Below are 15993 nucleotides of genomic sequence, written 5' to 3'. Positions count from 1 at the left end.
CACTTTGTGTGATTTGAGCCCATCTGGAAGACACAGTTTCAATTTCTTAATGGGGAACATTAAGTGGGCGGCGCTCCTTTGGGAGTACTGTTTAGGAGGTCCTCTGGGTTTTTAACTGATCCCCATTGTGAGAGGAGAGCTGAGAAGCTTAATCCTGCATCCTGACCTCCCCTTTGTTCTCGTTCTTTCTTCCCATGATTTCTCTGTGTTGCACTGTACTGCATTCGCTTCCTGACTCTTCTGCTGATGTAGTTTGCGTGCTACAGACGCTCACTTCACTTGTGTTTTCCCCTGCCCCGAGCAGGATTTTGTTGTGGGTATTGGGCGCCTTGTTGATCGAGACCAAAGATCTGCAATGTTGCGTGCTGTTGTTTTCTTACAAGTGTTAGGGTTAGGGTTTCTTACAAGTATACACAATTTATGTCTCCTTTGGTTCTGCTGTGCTACTTGCTTTTGATATTTCTGCTTTACACTGTTATTATGCTCATTCAAATATATGCAAATATATAGTGGGTTTGAATACTAATGTTTCTGTACTCCTGTTCTGCATGTGTTTTTCTCTCCCAGGTGTTAGTCTTTGATCCTGTCAGAGTGGGACGTGTCTAGCAGGGGACTGAGGAGGGAGCAGTGCCAACTTGGAACATGGTGCCTAATATTCACCTGGCAGTGCCCCTCCTGCCCAGAGGGGCGTTGCTGTTCCTGCTTCTACTCAGCTGCATAGTGTGCTCCTCTCAGGCAGATAGTAAGTAACCTCTTTCACCTGTGAAGTCCTGCCTTGGTTCCTGTACAATCTGATAATACCTTAAGCTTCATAAGTATTTTGACAGTAAGAGCATTTAAGCCCCTCATTTGCTCCACATATAGTGAAATATACACACAATGGGAGGTTAAAAGCAAGTTTTCTTAGAGTGATTTCTGGTCTACTACTGTACCTAACCTAGCGATCAGTTGAACAAATACACCCCGTTTGTGAACGTTCTCCTCATTTAAAGGGACTGACTATAAAATGTAAAGTTGAATTTAACCCACCACATTGACGCACATTGCTCAAATGTATTCGCAGTTAACGCGCTTTCATGCTGTGCAGTGCAGAGCTTCATTTAAAATAGAATATAGATTCAATTTACATTTGCTGTCTTTAGTGGATTCCAACAAACAGAAATAGCAGCTCATCAAATGCATGTCCCAAAGTATAGGGAGCTTTAGCATTTGCACTAAAAATAAGCACACACTGCACAAAGTGATGCTCCATCGGCCTCTGTGCCCGGCTGTCAATCTGAATGACGGTTTTGGCTGGGAGAAGGCGCTCAGAGAGATGTGTCACCATCGCTGCGCCTTTGGGTCTCGGGGGCAGCCAAGAAGCACTGCCCTGCCGAAGACGGGGTCAGGGACAGAATTAATTCAGCACATGACCTCACCTACAGTACTGTCATGGGGTCACTGTAATTCAATTATACCCTAACCCCTCCCATTCCCCCACCCGACCACGCCAACTGCTCTGTGCTTTCATACAAGGGTCCAGCAGGATTTGTTTTTCTGTACCCTTTGCCTTGTATCACTCAGTCCTGTGTTATCATCTTTGTCTCTTGCGGTGTGTCTCGAGTTTTGCTCAGTATCAGTGTCAACTTGACCTTGCAGAAAAGTTTTGCACTCCTGTCTTTTTTCTTGTGGTCTGGCACGACTGTCTTTGCTCTGCCTGTAATGTGATCGGACCAAATCAAACCTAGACTGGAGCAGTAGTGCTTAAGTAAGGCTTAAAAGATGTGGCCCACTGCACTGGATCCATCCCCAGACTTAAACAGAGAGTGATGTATTTGACTCAAGTCCATTCCTGCTAGTTTTCCTATGCAACTAAAACTACTGCAATATGTTACAATATGTCTAGTCCCTCTGTTGCATCCTGATATGAAATAAACACTTGGAATAATAATAATTACTTAAGAATTCAAATAAAGCATGAATGGCTGGAGGAAATAAATTAAAAAAACTATAAGACAAATTTTGGTCCCTTGACAAAGCAAGATCTGCAATGTCAGTAATTTTTTTTATTGGATGTACACCATGTTTATTGTCATGTCATGTCATGTACCTGTGCTGTTCTATGCCTGCCTTTTAATTGCCACCAAGGGGATGCATGGAAGCGACTCAACTCCATATGCTTTTTTATTAGAGATCATCAAGAAAAAAAAGGTAATGTCTAGGGCATTAGAGGTGCCAAGATATTATTCAAATGTGCTGAGTCTGTCAGATGCCCAGTGCAGCACAGAACTTGGATGCCACCCCGATTATTAAGCTGTGCCGCTATTGTGCTGTTTTTAATCTGTATTGTGCAGATAGCTACATACTAAGGTGAATATTAAGAACATATTCTGTTATGGTTTGTTATGGTTGTCTCTGCAGTATTGTATGCATTTAGGACATGTTGGCCATCTTCAGTTGCCATTTTTCCAAACAATACAGAGATATTTAAAGGTTTGCCTGTAAGATATATTGGGGGATATAGGGGGCATTTATTGGCAGAAATGGAATATTATATAATAACTCAGTTTACTTAAGCTTATGATCACCTGAAAATGAAAAAATAATACGTTTTTATACCACAGAATGAGCATTTATATCTACAAATGGAGCAGATCCTCTTCCATTGTGTCTGCTGTGTTGTTCTACAGTAGCCCAGAATGCACCAACCAAACACTGGTATTGGATAGGGCCATTTACGTTTTAGCGTTGCCCACCGTAGTTTACGTACACTTAGCAGACGGGAGAAGTTTCACTGGGTTGCAATCTGCAACCTCTGCCGCTAGATGCCACTAAATCCTACACACCGGACCTTTAAGAAAACACACATCTTACTAGCTTGTGTCTTACTGTGTTCAGTTCTGTTAACAAAGGGTTAATTTGGACAATGTTCTACAGTGTCTTTACTTTAGTTAATCTGGTCTCTTTGCTCCCTGCCTCTCTGTCTCAATGAGAGCAAGATTTCCCTGGTCTCTAATTTCGGTAATCATATCATTTACGGATAAAAACCCAGAGCCAAGCATTTTAATTAACAGACAAAGATACTCTACTGTGACAAGCTGGCACAAGCGTTTTTATTGAAGATACACTCAAGCACTGTTACATCAATGATGAACTTGAGAGACGATGGAATTTTCAGCTTAAAGGAAGATTAAACAAACTTACAGAGACTCTCAGAAAAGCCTGGCTCTGGTCCGAGGTTAAGCTATGGTTGTAGTTTAATGTAAGCACACATGGGAAAAGGCTCAGACCTGCTATTACGCAGACTGTAAAGCAAACAGACATAGAATTAAAATAAGACAGTTGGGGGGCAAAAATAACACCTACCACTAATGGCAGGGTTGCATGCATGTGATGCCTGTAATTTGTATGCAACTTAGTTATGTGAACTTGATAGTTCTGGTTTGGACTTCCTGTATTACAGGGCAGACACCAGACAGATATTATGGGCGGGGTGCCTGGCAAGTTTCTGATTACATGGGTTCAGTCTGGTGTCCTTGTCTCCCCCTTAAAAAAGTTGAGCAGGCAAGGCAACCACAGGTAGCAAACGTGTGAGCAGTGTCAGGCCTTCTCCTTCGATACAAACTACAGTATTTTCTATTCTCAGTGCAGCGTATGTGGCTACATTTTAAAGGTTGTTGTCATATTGTTTGTTTGTTTGTAAACTTAAGATGACGCAATTAATCATGATTTAGAAGCACAAATAAGAACAAGAAATCTGCCACCACCTCTATCAGCATTATAGCCCTGTGACATCATTCATCTTATATCGTCATTGACTAGGCACACAATACAGTGTGATTACTCTGAGTGCTGATCGCAGACGTCTCATCGATCCCCGGGGAGCTTGGCCTAATCAACCAGCTCTCTATACAGCCTCCTGGTACACAATAGGCCCCTGGCCCACAAGGTCAGCCTCAAAGTCATACATACCCAGCACTTAGATGTAATGGTTATCTTTTTGTAGTGCTGTCAATGTGAGTTATTTCATTGGCTTTAATAAGCTTTTGATGTATGTGTCTCTTGTCGTGCCTCTCATGTTATAGTCTTGGGTGGCTTTTCATGTGAGGTGTAGCAGGACCAGCGAGGCCTTTGTATCCGCGCCTGCTCTTTTCCTCTCCCGGTGGCAGGAGGATTACAATGGGAACATAATTAACTTAATAAGTTTAAAGTGACTTTTTGCATCAAACCACTGTAATGCCGCAACCTTTTAGTGCTGTGTTTGTGTCAGATCCATTGTAGTTGTAGTTCTATAGATGATTTTGTAGCTGTTGTGTTTCTTTATTGTCCAATGGCTAGACTACTAAGAGGTTTCCCATGGGTCCACTATGCCACATAATACTCTCGTTTTAGACAGAAATATCCCAAAATAGCCAGTTATATAGAATATCTCTAAAAAATAACCTAAAAGACAGTCTTCATAGATTGATGTGGCAATTTCTAAAGCTCCTACAGTGGGCTGATGTGATGGAAGTGCCAAAGTGGTTTTGAGAGGGGTGGCCGGGGGGGGGGGGCTGGGTGACTGGAAATTGAATTGTATTTTTAAGTGTCCATATGGTCGCCCAGTTCAAAAACTGACAGGGATAGAAATTGATTCTTTTTTAATTAAAAGTAACCATATCCACCTTGGAGAGCCACTTGGAGAGTAATGCAGTTAGCACACAGCTGTGGTCCACACACATCATACGGACAGGCACACTGAGAGAAAGGCCGAGGTGGAGGGAGAGCTAGACAACAGAAAATACATTTGGAGAGGGCGGTGGGGAAACAGCAGTATACGTGAGGAAAAACATCTGCAAGATAAAGTGCTGGAGGAATGCAATTTAGAGGGTGGGGAGATCCAATGGGAAGTTGTTTTCATAAGCCAGTGCAGCAATGTCAGGATGGAGGGAGGAAAGGGTCATCGGAGGTTAATTATGTGAGATTAATAGTTTAATTAGGGAGCTCAATAGCAGGTCCAGAGGCAGTCACCCAAACCCTCTGCTGTGTCCCGGATTCGGCAATGCCACAGGACAACAAGAACCGCCAATGTCCTTCCAGAAAAGGGCAAATGGAGAAAGACATTTAAATTCTGTGTTCACGGTGATTGCTTTATTGACATTAGACACTTCAATACGTCACTGTTACTTAAAACTCTTTACATTCTCACTTTATCTTTGGTTACTCTGAATTGAAATAATCCAGTGTTACCAGAGATTTTAAAGGGTTTATGTGAATTTAATTTGCGCTCGTAGAGCTGTTTTGTCAAGGGATACTCGCAATTAGTCAACAAGATGTGTAAATGTTGCTACTCTCACTAGACGGTACCAGAATTACTAGTCAGTTAAACTTATTTTTGAGATACCCAGAGGAAAGTGGGAGGAGTTCAAGCATTAACATGTGGGACTAACCAGCGCTTCTGATCATCAATGGCTCTCCCTCCTTCTCCCTTTCATTCACTCACACAAACGAAGACACAAACACACACACATGTCTCTCAGACTCAATGGATGGAACCATGCGCATGCTATCAGTACAAGTCTGCAGCTGTCTTAGGGAAGTGTGTCCAAGCCCCACACACACTTGCCCATGTCTTCTTGTTAGGCTAGAGGTGCTTTTGGGTGCTTAGGAGATTCAGTCAAGCCTGGACGTGTGTTTGTGTGTGTGTATTTGCATGGACACCCATGCATAAGAACATTACTGTGTTGTGTGTGTTTCTAAATGGAGATGATTTGGGGGCATTAATTATGTAACAAATGAATGTTATTTGTTAACTTTTATTTAGTGAGTTGTTTTGTAGTATAATTTACAATCTTCATAATGCACAGTGTAAAGTGCCACATATTTTTGCTGCATTTAAAATACGATTTGGTCATTGAAAAATGCGATTCGTGATTTCAAGAGGCTATTATAATATGTCTTTTTCGTCAATGTTACTGATTGAATTGTGCTCAATTTTGATTGTTTTCTGAGTGTTTTCTTACTTTAAGACCAGTCGACTAGTCTTAGTTTAAACTTCTGTTTAAATGTCAGGGAAGTTGGTCATCAGGAACATCCTTAATTTTGTCACACTCTGATCAGAAATTCAAGATAGCTGGCATTAAATAGTTCTTAATCAGGTAATGGAGAGCACATTGCCACACCCATGTATTGTTTACTGTTGGAGCATCCTCCCAGGCACACTTAATGACAACTAACTCAGCTCCAAACAGCCCCTGGATATGGCAAGGCATAAAACATGGTTGGTTCTCAAGTGGGAACTATTTCATGGGTAAATGGTCATCTTAGATTTTCAAAGATGCTTAATCATAAGGGAAGCAACAAAGAGCCTGTTGGCATAAAGCCAGAATGTCTTTGTTGTCCCCTGTCCCTACAGTGGCATGATTTAATTTCAACCTCAATTTTGACTAGTGGGGAGTTGAATTACTTAAGACCTCCGGGCTGTGTGGGTGAGAAGATGAGAACAATGGTAGGGGCTCTTTGTGGTCTCCGAGGGAGGGCTAATCTAGGGGAGGCAAATTAATGAGGTTAGTGGGGTCGCAGGGGGGTGCGTGGTGATGGATGATGAGCTAACCCCAAATTGGGATCTCTGAAGAAGCTAGAAGCAATCTCAGTGATGAACCCCCCAACCCACCCCCCTCCCGGGATCACTTAACACACTTAACATTTTCCCCACACCGGTCTATTAATGTCAGGGTCCGAACCAAGGTGACCACTGGACTTTACACAGCAACATTAACAAAGTTAGCCCCCCCCCCAATCAGTTACCCAGTCGCCTTTCATACTCCCTCAGCAACTTTACAGAGCAGTTTGGATTTCCATTACAAAGAAGTCACGCTATATTCTTTATTACATATTCAAGCTGCATTCAAAATGCGCTTTGCCTTCTTTGTATTTTGTTTTGCATGCGAGTGTCCCCAGGTTGACACTCTGTTACCCACCCACACACGCCTCCAAATGCAGCAGTCAGTCGTCCTTCACAGTTTCAGAATGGAAAAAAAAAAACGCGTTTAGTTTCATGACAGGGCAAATGAGATCATTTCATCAAGTGAACTAAATGAACATCAGAGGTGATGCAGCCCCAGGGTTATGCAGATGAACTGTGTAGTGCAGCTGACACATTAGCAGGCTTGTCTTGTAGGTGAGGGCCACATGCTGCATAAGGAGACAGGGACTGATTTTGCATTTTACATTTGCATTGTCCACATTGTGTGGCAGACTATACATCAGTTGTTTCCAGCTAATGATATGGCGAGTTTCCAACCAGCAAGAAATTATAGCATTGAGAAAGGGACTGGCAAACATATAGTTTAGTTTGTATAGCCATAATTTTTATTGAAACAGCATATTTTTCTTGTATAACAGCACAATAAAAGTAGTGTTATCTCAAGAAAGCATAACAAAGAAATCATAGTGTCTGCCTTTGTTTAATGTCTGTTAAAAACTTTCCCTTAAGGAATCAGGTGGGTTGAAAAAAGCGACAGGTAGTGAATCATCTTTGACTAGATTTAGGTTGGGCGCCAGTTTAAATACCACAGGTAATATAAAACTTCAGATTCCCTATCGTGTGATACCAGAAACACCCACATCCTTGCAATCAAAAAGTACACAATGAAGCATTTATCCTTGCATGTTTTTTAAACAGTTGTTTTTTAAATGCCCACTTCAGGCATTGGTCACCAAAGCACAATGTGTGTGTGTGTGTGTTCTTTTTTTTTTCAAATGTCATAAATTGACTGACAGACAAGAAGAGAGAGAGAGAGCAGACTTGAGAGATGCTTCCCTCGTTCATAATCGGCTTGAGAAGATGAAAGCCATTACATTAATGTTGCTCACACTGGGAAGAGAGGAGTGAAGGGTAATTGCACTTAGAGTTCTTGTTCTTCTTCGCTGTCTTGAATAATTCACTGAAGGCTGGAAGGCCTGATAGAAAGCCCGTCTTCATGGTCCACAAGGGTTTTGAAAGTTTGATGTTTTTCTTTCTCCTTTTCTCTTCTATAGGTTTAGACATTTTGTCTTAAGTACAGTATCTCAGAGATGATGAACGACGTCGCTCTTGCGATTTCACCGCCGTTCTGATAAAGCTTAAAAAGCTCCATCAATCTTTGGCCACTACACTATCATTCACCAAAGAGATTCTTCGCTTTCTGTGTTATCACTAGTAAATGCTGTGTGAACTGACTGTCAATGAGTGAAACACATCCAGACCGTTCAGCAAAAAACTGTTTAAGCAGGTGGAGAAATGAGCGAACTCCATCCATATTCTATAGGTCCTAGTTGGGTTTGAAACCAGGATCCTCTCAGTGTGAAGTGAAACTAGACACTGAACCTTTGTGTCATAAAAGGTTGGGGCTTAAGATATTTAGGTCAAACTACCTGAGCTAAAAGCATTCATACTGTGTCTCACTCCTCTTACTCTTAACATTTAGTTAGTGTCATGAATGTTAAAATTAACTATAGAGACCAAAAGTGTTTTTCTTACCAGGCTGTAAACATGTTTATTTCTGCTGTAAAGTTGGGCATTTTAACATGGGTGCCTATGGGGATTGTCTCGCTTTTGGAGCCAGCCTCAAGTGGCCGTTAAAAGAACTGCAGTTTTTGGCACTTCAGCTTTGGTTTCATTTTTTGGCCCCAGAGGTTGCTGCTTGACTAAAATGTGAGCTGCATAGAGCAGAAAAGCAACGCAAAAGCAGCAAGCAAAACACTTCACTCTCATCAAAAACAATTACAAAAGCGGCCCCAGGCTGCTAAAAGGCGCTCTGTCCGCTTTTTATTATTTTGTCCTAGGGTCCCTCCTCATAACTGTGCTATGTACATGTGTCGTTTGGAGGAAGGAATAACACAATGCCGATGAGCTGTAAAACCGAAGTGCGACAGCAAACATGATGTTTATTGGTTTAAACAAACAGCCTGAAGTGCAGTTGACTTTATCGGGGTAAATAACTTGCAGGGGAGGCGGCTTTATACGGAATTAATTGCAAACAAGTTGCCTGCTAATGGCCCGAAAAGGCCTTAATGGAAGTGTTCCATTAAAACAACCATTGCTGATGCCATCAGACAAATTTCCACTAAGTGTTGCCTCATGAAAATGATAACTTGCTAATCCATTATTAATAAGAATTAATGGTTTTTCTCTCTGCCGCGTGTGTATCGATCCCTGATATTCTACACCACAGAGTAGCTCTCATTGGGCACTCTGGCAGGCTTGGGAATACACTAATTGTTAGCCACACAAGTGTCATTTACGCGACTCTCCCTGCTGTCTGCATTTATTACAAGCCTTGCTCTGAGGCCCCCGACAAGGATAAAAGAGAAAACTGTAAAGCTGCTTAGGAAACATATCATACAGTAACACTGCTCAGAGTGGGTCAGAACAGCAAAAACTACTTGTGAATAAATATTTTTACTAAACCACTTTCCATTTTATCCAGTCTTTTGAAGGCTCACTTCTGTATGACCCACATTCATTCATTTATTCATCAGACCCATTTTCTTGTGCTGTCCTTGACAAAGTCGTTTACTGTTTGTTGTACATTGACAGGTGTTCCTGATTACACGTCCCAACAGCTTCAGATCTATCCAGTGAAAAATAAAACACCTGTAGCCACACTGGAGTTTGGAAACTCCCATACCTTTCATCTCTCTAACGACCTCAGACCCCACAAATACTGCTGCAGGCATTAGGTTTACTGAGAGAAGCTGTTTAATCCCACACACACAGAGCAATCAGCAGCCTCTAGACTCCCTCTGTGCTGTCTGAACCAGGGATCTATGCAGATTTATCAATAGCCTGCCCTCAAATTTAAATTTAAAACCAACGAGGCACAAATATGCATGGTTGTGGTTTTAGGTGAGAATACACCTGGTTTGTGCGCACACTACAGTGTAATTGCTAAATATTATGACTTACCACTAATAACTCCTGCTTGGTTAAGATAGCACTTTGTATGACGTTTTTGAGCATTAGGCGGCAAAAGGTTTGCATTCATTTCTCTAATGACCCTGTGATTTATTTAATCAGGCTAATGTTTGTCAGGAAGTGTGGTAGCGTACAAGAAACACCTTATTAGTCCCACAAAATAAGAAAAACAAAAATGTGCTTATTGTTTTTTGCTTTGATTAACTTATTCCAGTCATTAGTTGTAACATGAAAGCCTTTTTGCTCTGCTAACAACAAAAGTGTTTTTTTCCTACCACCACCAACCATGCTGCTGCTGTTTGTGAACAGCAGCACTGCTTTGCATGTGGATCACTTTTTCATCTTTCTGATGCATTAATTTGGTAATTAAAACCAAAAGATTGAGTGATTGACTTGTAATCCAGATATGTTTATCTGCTTTGATTCTTATAACCCAGTTTGGGTGTTTACACGATAGTGTCAGTAATTAGAGCAGTGCCTTAATCTTGTTAGTGCGAGTAAACGAAATGTGGTAAATTTGAAATTCTCGTGAGTCGATAACCTCAACCTTGAAATTCTGGCACCTCGCAACCAGCACTGGGCCTGACAGTTGTGGCAGCACTTCCTACACATTCCCAGCGAGAAAAGAGCAGGCGTTACAGTCTTGCGTGTCAAGATAGGAGTTTTGAATGTGATATATCAAAGCTTAGAAAAAGTGCACTCAAAGCTTGCAGTCACTGGCTGAGAGAAGGATTTGCATAGGTAGGCTTATGTGTTTTCCACCTCGTCCCTGCCATTGTTTTCATGTGACAACTGCCTGACAGCCAGGAAAATGGGACACAGGCAGAGAAAAGAGGGTCGAGTCTGGATTTTGTCTCTCTAAGAAAAGAACTGACAAACCCAACAGTTTGATATCCTCACCCGCCAGTGGTGGCACAGTGACGGAGGGACTCAGCAGAGTCTCAGTCCAAATATAAATGCTTCTGCCTTTTCGTTGGAGTGTATTAGGACCACTATTAACCCCGTCCGTAAGTCAGGGGTTGAAGGTCGCCACAGACCTTTTTGAGATTTTGTGATTGAATGCTTGGGGAGATCTGGATTAACGATGGACAGCTCAGAATCCGCCATAGTTTTGCCGCTGAGTCAAAGGTTAACTGTCGGAATTCAGGGGAAGCTTTTTTTTAAGAGGATTAATACGGGAAAGGCTCAGCGAGGGCCAGTTTACCCTTTTCTTCCACTTATCCTGAAAAATCCTTATGATTTCTAAGATCCAGCGCTTCCTCACTTAAATGTTTGTGGCAATACATGGGCTTACATCATTTAATTTGAGGTATGTGCCGAGAACTGTTTAATGCTGCCCGATCCTCCATCTTAGCAACAACGTGAAAAGCCATCACAGCGTGTTAAATGGAACTGCTGTGGACAGATGTTAGCAGGAACTCTTGGAAGTCAGAATGGTGATAATCAGGTCTCGGGGATTCCAACTCAGCACCCAAGCAAGCAGAGACGCATGCTCAGGCATACACTCTTAAGGGCTTATCAGGTTTGAATCATTAGCACAGCCCTCCGCTGCTGCCTGCCTGCATGCGTGTGTGTGTGTGAGTGTTAGTGTGTGTGATTGTGTGTGTCACAGTCACTCTGACGCTATAGAAAACGATTTAGTGCTGTGCTGTTGCAGTCTAAATCTTGTCCCTGGGAGGACGAAAATATCATTCAAATGTCAGGTGGGTTTAGGTACTGTGCAGGGGTCACAGGTCACAGATGGATGGATGGATGTGTTGGATTACAGTGTATCACCAAGCACGTGTAACTGCCTACTCACACACTACTCACACTGCACTACAGCACACTTCAGCCTATCAGTGTTATGTAAAATGCTGCGGATTTCATTGTGTTTGTCCTTGTTAGCTTATCATGATTGTTTTTTAAACAAAGGACTGTGTTAGCTTTAATCTCTTTTGCTAAAGTGACAGTGATTTGACAGTGACTTCCTCCAAAAAAAAGGTCATGAAATGAGTTGTTTCTAGAGTAAATAATATCAGATAAATTCCTGCAATTTAGTTTTTAAAGCTGTGAAGAGATGATATCTCTCAGTGCGTTTTTGATGTTAAGTGTATGGTGCCGTTTTAAGGGTATTAACCTCTGTTTGACTGATATTTAAATGTTTATCAGTGCAAGCGCACTGGTAATCTTACATCACTTGAGACATCCAACTTTGTCAGACAGTTGAGTTTGTAAAAAACTTGATTTCAATGTCAGTATTCGTTACACGTATAGAGTTATCAAACTCTTTTTGCTTTATAAAAGAAGAAAAAATATATAGAATTACATGTAGATATAGATATATGGACAGGACTCGATGATGTAACTGCTATCTGTGAATATATGCACAGATCCACATGGACACAGTTGTAGATCTGACCAGCTGCAGATTATGTTCAGTATCTTCAGTCAGACATCACTCAATCGCACTTTACAGGTAGAATTATGACCAGGCATAAGAGTTAAGTGAGTGTATGTTAGGATTTCAACAATAAACAAAGTTAATGTGCCGTGCAAGGCAAGCTATCTTCTAACTTCGTTAAACGTTTCCTAGCTGAACTCTACAGTCTGTGCACGGCAGAAATGTGGGCTAACCCTAACCCCTATCTGCATTTTCACTTGGGTGTTAATTTCAGACCCTATTTTCACATTTAGTGTTATTGTGGATACTCAAGTAGTCAATAATTATTTAATGCAAGTACTTGAATATGGAAATAACTTACAATGCCCACTCCTTATATATGTATGTTTCACTCTGTCATTGACTGTCCTTAAGTGTTTCTTCAGAAGCCACATTAAACATCTCATATTTCTGCTAGTACCTCTGTCCCTGCACCTAGTTGCATATGAATGTGTATAATCACCTCACATCAAAGCGTTATATATGCACGCACACCTCTCTGCCTGCATGCTCTCAGTATCTCTTTTATTGTATACCGCTGTATTGCTCGAAGAAAGCTCCTCTGCAGAGATGTCCCCGAGCAAGGACAGACAGCACCACCTCTCTCCCTCTAGCTAGCCAAGTGAGGGCAGAGGTTGACGATATAGCAGGTAGACCCAGAGAATATGCTCACTGAAGGCCCTCTCTGTATCAGGAAGAAGTACAGTGATATTGACCCCCCCCCAACATACCCTTTTTTCCCACCAACGTTATATTAGAACACATAAGAGTAAAGAATGGTGGCAGCCACTGTGGGATTTTCCCCAGTGTGTGCTCAGAAAGGGAAGGCTGGCGTCTCCTCTGTGTATACAGCATAATGATTCACCCCTTTGTGCATGTCTCCGTGGGGCGGTCTGCTCGTCACCACCACGGTTTAGGTGTTCCCCACCTCCCTCTTTAATGACTCTGGAGATGAAACACGAGCTGACGGAGCTGGTAACAAGGACATTGTGTCATGTTGTTGAAGCCAGACTCGTATTATGCACGTCTGAGGCTGCAAATAAAGCATAAAGCATGGGAGCTATAGCATGGAGCTAAGGTGCGCTCATAGTAGCACCATGTCAAGTTAGACGGGCTGTCACTGAAACACACACTCCATTGTCCTGAGCACAATGATGTAGGGTGTGGTGCTCGGTAAAAACACCCGGAAGGCAAACAGGGGATCCACGTCAAGAGGTGTTCTCCAAGGTAGTCCGCTGTGTTGTTGTAAACACACATTACCTAGGAAGTCACACAGAGGTTACAGATCACTACATAATAGTAGCCTTGTTTGAATTTTGGGATGTGCCAACCAGCTTTAATGCCCTATAAAAACAAAAATGGTTTGAATGCTAAGTAACCTGATTAACTCCCAATGTGTCTAATTTACCAGCATGCTGCTTTTCTTTCTTTGTGATTTTTGCAGGCATTTTTTGTGGAAGAGTAGGAGTTTGTCTGCTTATCTCTTTTTATCTATTGGGTTTAATGCAATCCCTCATGTTCAAGAGATAGAACTGCAACTTCATTGTCTGTGGGCGACAGACTTTGCCATTTCAAATGGTGTGTCAAAGCAAAGGGTGAGAAATTCAACATGATACAGTGACAGGCAGGCACACAAAGACTGGATGTTTCTCCCATGACTGAGCTGCAGGTGTGCACAGCAACAATGCCAGTGTGGGTTTTGCCACTGTTGCCTTTGTGTGGAGAAAGTGATACCCATAGATAACCAAGTTTCACATGCCGACGTGACTGGCAGTAGGCAATAACATCACCTTCATCTCTCCCCCCTCCCTTCTGCTCTCCTTCGCCTCTCTCCCTGACTTCTTTCCCTCCCTCTTTTTACCACTCTCCATCTCCCTTTGCCCCCTTCGCTCCGGCTCTATCAGGCTTGCCAAGTTTCGTCAAATCCCCAGAGGACCAGACGGGCATCTCGGGCGGAGTTGCGTCGTTTGTGTGCCAGGCCACTGGGGTGCCCAGACCAAGAATCACCTGGATGAAGAAAGGCAAGAAAGTCAGCTCCCAGCGCTTTGAGGTGAGCACTCATGCGTGACTCTCAGATCTCTGAACACTTACATACACGCACGCACACACACACACACACATAGAGGCACAAACACAAGCAGGAACAAACACAAAACACGTGACAAAACATTACAGGCATGAGACTGCCTTTATAACCCTCTCTCATTAACACAGACACACCCACTCATGCGTGCATGCACACAGCGTTTACACAAAACACACACTCACCCAGTGCACATAATCAATCGCCCTGTTATTGAGCATCACACCAACTCTTCTCTTCTCCAAGCGAGACCAGACAGGCCTCCCTTCTCTTTAATCTCCTTCCATCTTGATTTATATAGTCCTCTTCATCTCTTTCAGTCTTTTCACACCCTCATCCTTCCCCTTCTGTTCCTCAGCTCCACCATCGCAAGCCATACATCGCCTTGATGTATTACTTGATGTATTTCCCCTCCATCTTTTGAACCCATGTGAACAGAAGGAAGTGCCCTAGGTGGGAACTCGTGCTGTTTCTGACCGGCCTTACCTCTGTAACATAATACGGTCGTGATTGCTGGGGTACTATTTGGTTGTACTCCCGGGGCAGATGCATAGAACCGTGTATGGATTCACAACTAAAAAATGTGTACATGCACAAAGATGGAAATGTGCATGCACGTTCTTTTTGTCAGATTTATAAAGCTGCATGTTTCTGTTTTATAAATCTCAATTGTGGAGCTGGGTGCACGAGCGTCATTTCCCACTTACAAATGTAGAAATGTCTATTAGTTTGCATAGCGATACTGGTGCCCACTCATTTTCACACGATTTTGTCACATTGACGAGGTTCTCTAACGGTGCCAGCTGCCTTTACGTACAGCTGTGCATATTTGTAGCATCCATCCCACGATGTCATGACATTTCTGCAAACCGTAAACGCTGTAAAATCTCAGTCATTATGTTTATTTAACACCAGCAGGATGAACTGTGATTCATCCACAATGCTCATGTTGAAACTGACTTTACAATTAAGTGCGCCACAATTCAAAAACCCAATTAAACGATCATCAGCAGGGAGATATTGGTTAAATGAAGTTTATAAATGTGCCTTTGATTGATATTTAAAGCAACCCTTACCTTTCTTGCATTTCACACAGCACTTACAAAAAATTTGAACATCCACAACTCCCGCCTCCCTCCAAAGTCCCATCCTCCTCCTCCTGCAACTCCACCTCCCTCCAAAGGCCTACTCAGCGCTCCTCCATTACGTCCTCATTACGTCTATGATGGACGTAGGCGTTAGCATGGTAATGTTGGATACATGGAAGAGGAGGGCGAGTGCAACCTTACAAATGCAACCCCGGAGTTTTAAAACTCAACAAGAGTCAGTGATGACTGAGGAGTTTTAGAATAGAAGGTTACAGTGCTAACGTTAGATAGTAGCGTTAACGTTACTAATAAGTGGAAAAGCACAAGGAAGATAACATTAATGTTTTCGTGTCCAGCAAGCGGACGTTCGCCAGTGGGAACAACTGGTTTGATGGGGTTAGCTGTTAGCATAGAGCTAACCCCTCCGTGCTTCCCCCGCTTCCGCGTCCTGTCACAGCGCTGCCGGGCGTCTTCCCTTCGGGGC

The 15993-nt window shown here is 42.5% G+C and overlaps 1 protein-coding gene across 8 annotated transcripts in view; it reads left to right on the top strand.

Moving 5' to 3' along the window:
* LOC125902848 (receptor-type tyrosine-protein phosphatase F) overlaps nucleotides 1-15993 on the top strand; it is a 188698-nt gene that overhangs the window by 64718 nt on the left and 107987 nt on the right. For all 8 annotated transcript variants that reach the window (XM_049599481.1, XM_049599488.1, XM_049599487.1 and 5 more), the window contains exons 2-3: nucleotides 568-742; nucleotides 14243-14388. In XM_049599481.1, coding sequence (XP_049455438.1) covers nucleotides 643-742; nucleotides 14243-14388 — 246 coding nt within the window. In that variant the 5' untranslated portion in view covers nucleotides 568-642. The remainder of the gene's footprint in view (nucleotides 1-567; nucleotides 743-14242; nucleotides 14389-15993) is intronic.

This window comes from Epinephelus fuscoguttatus, linkage group LG15 (genome assembly GCF_011397635.1).
Source record: "Epinephelus fuscoguttatus linkage group LG15, E.fuscoguttatus.final_Chr_v1".
Lineage (NCBI taxonomy): Eukaryota > Metazoa > Chordata > Actinopteri > Perciformes > Serranidae > Epinephelus > Epinephelus fuscoguttatus.
Note: the sequence above shows the minus strand (reverse complement) of the source record. Positions and strands in the feature narration are given on the sequence as shown.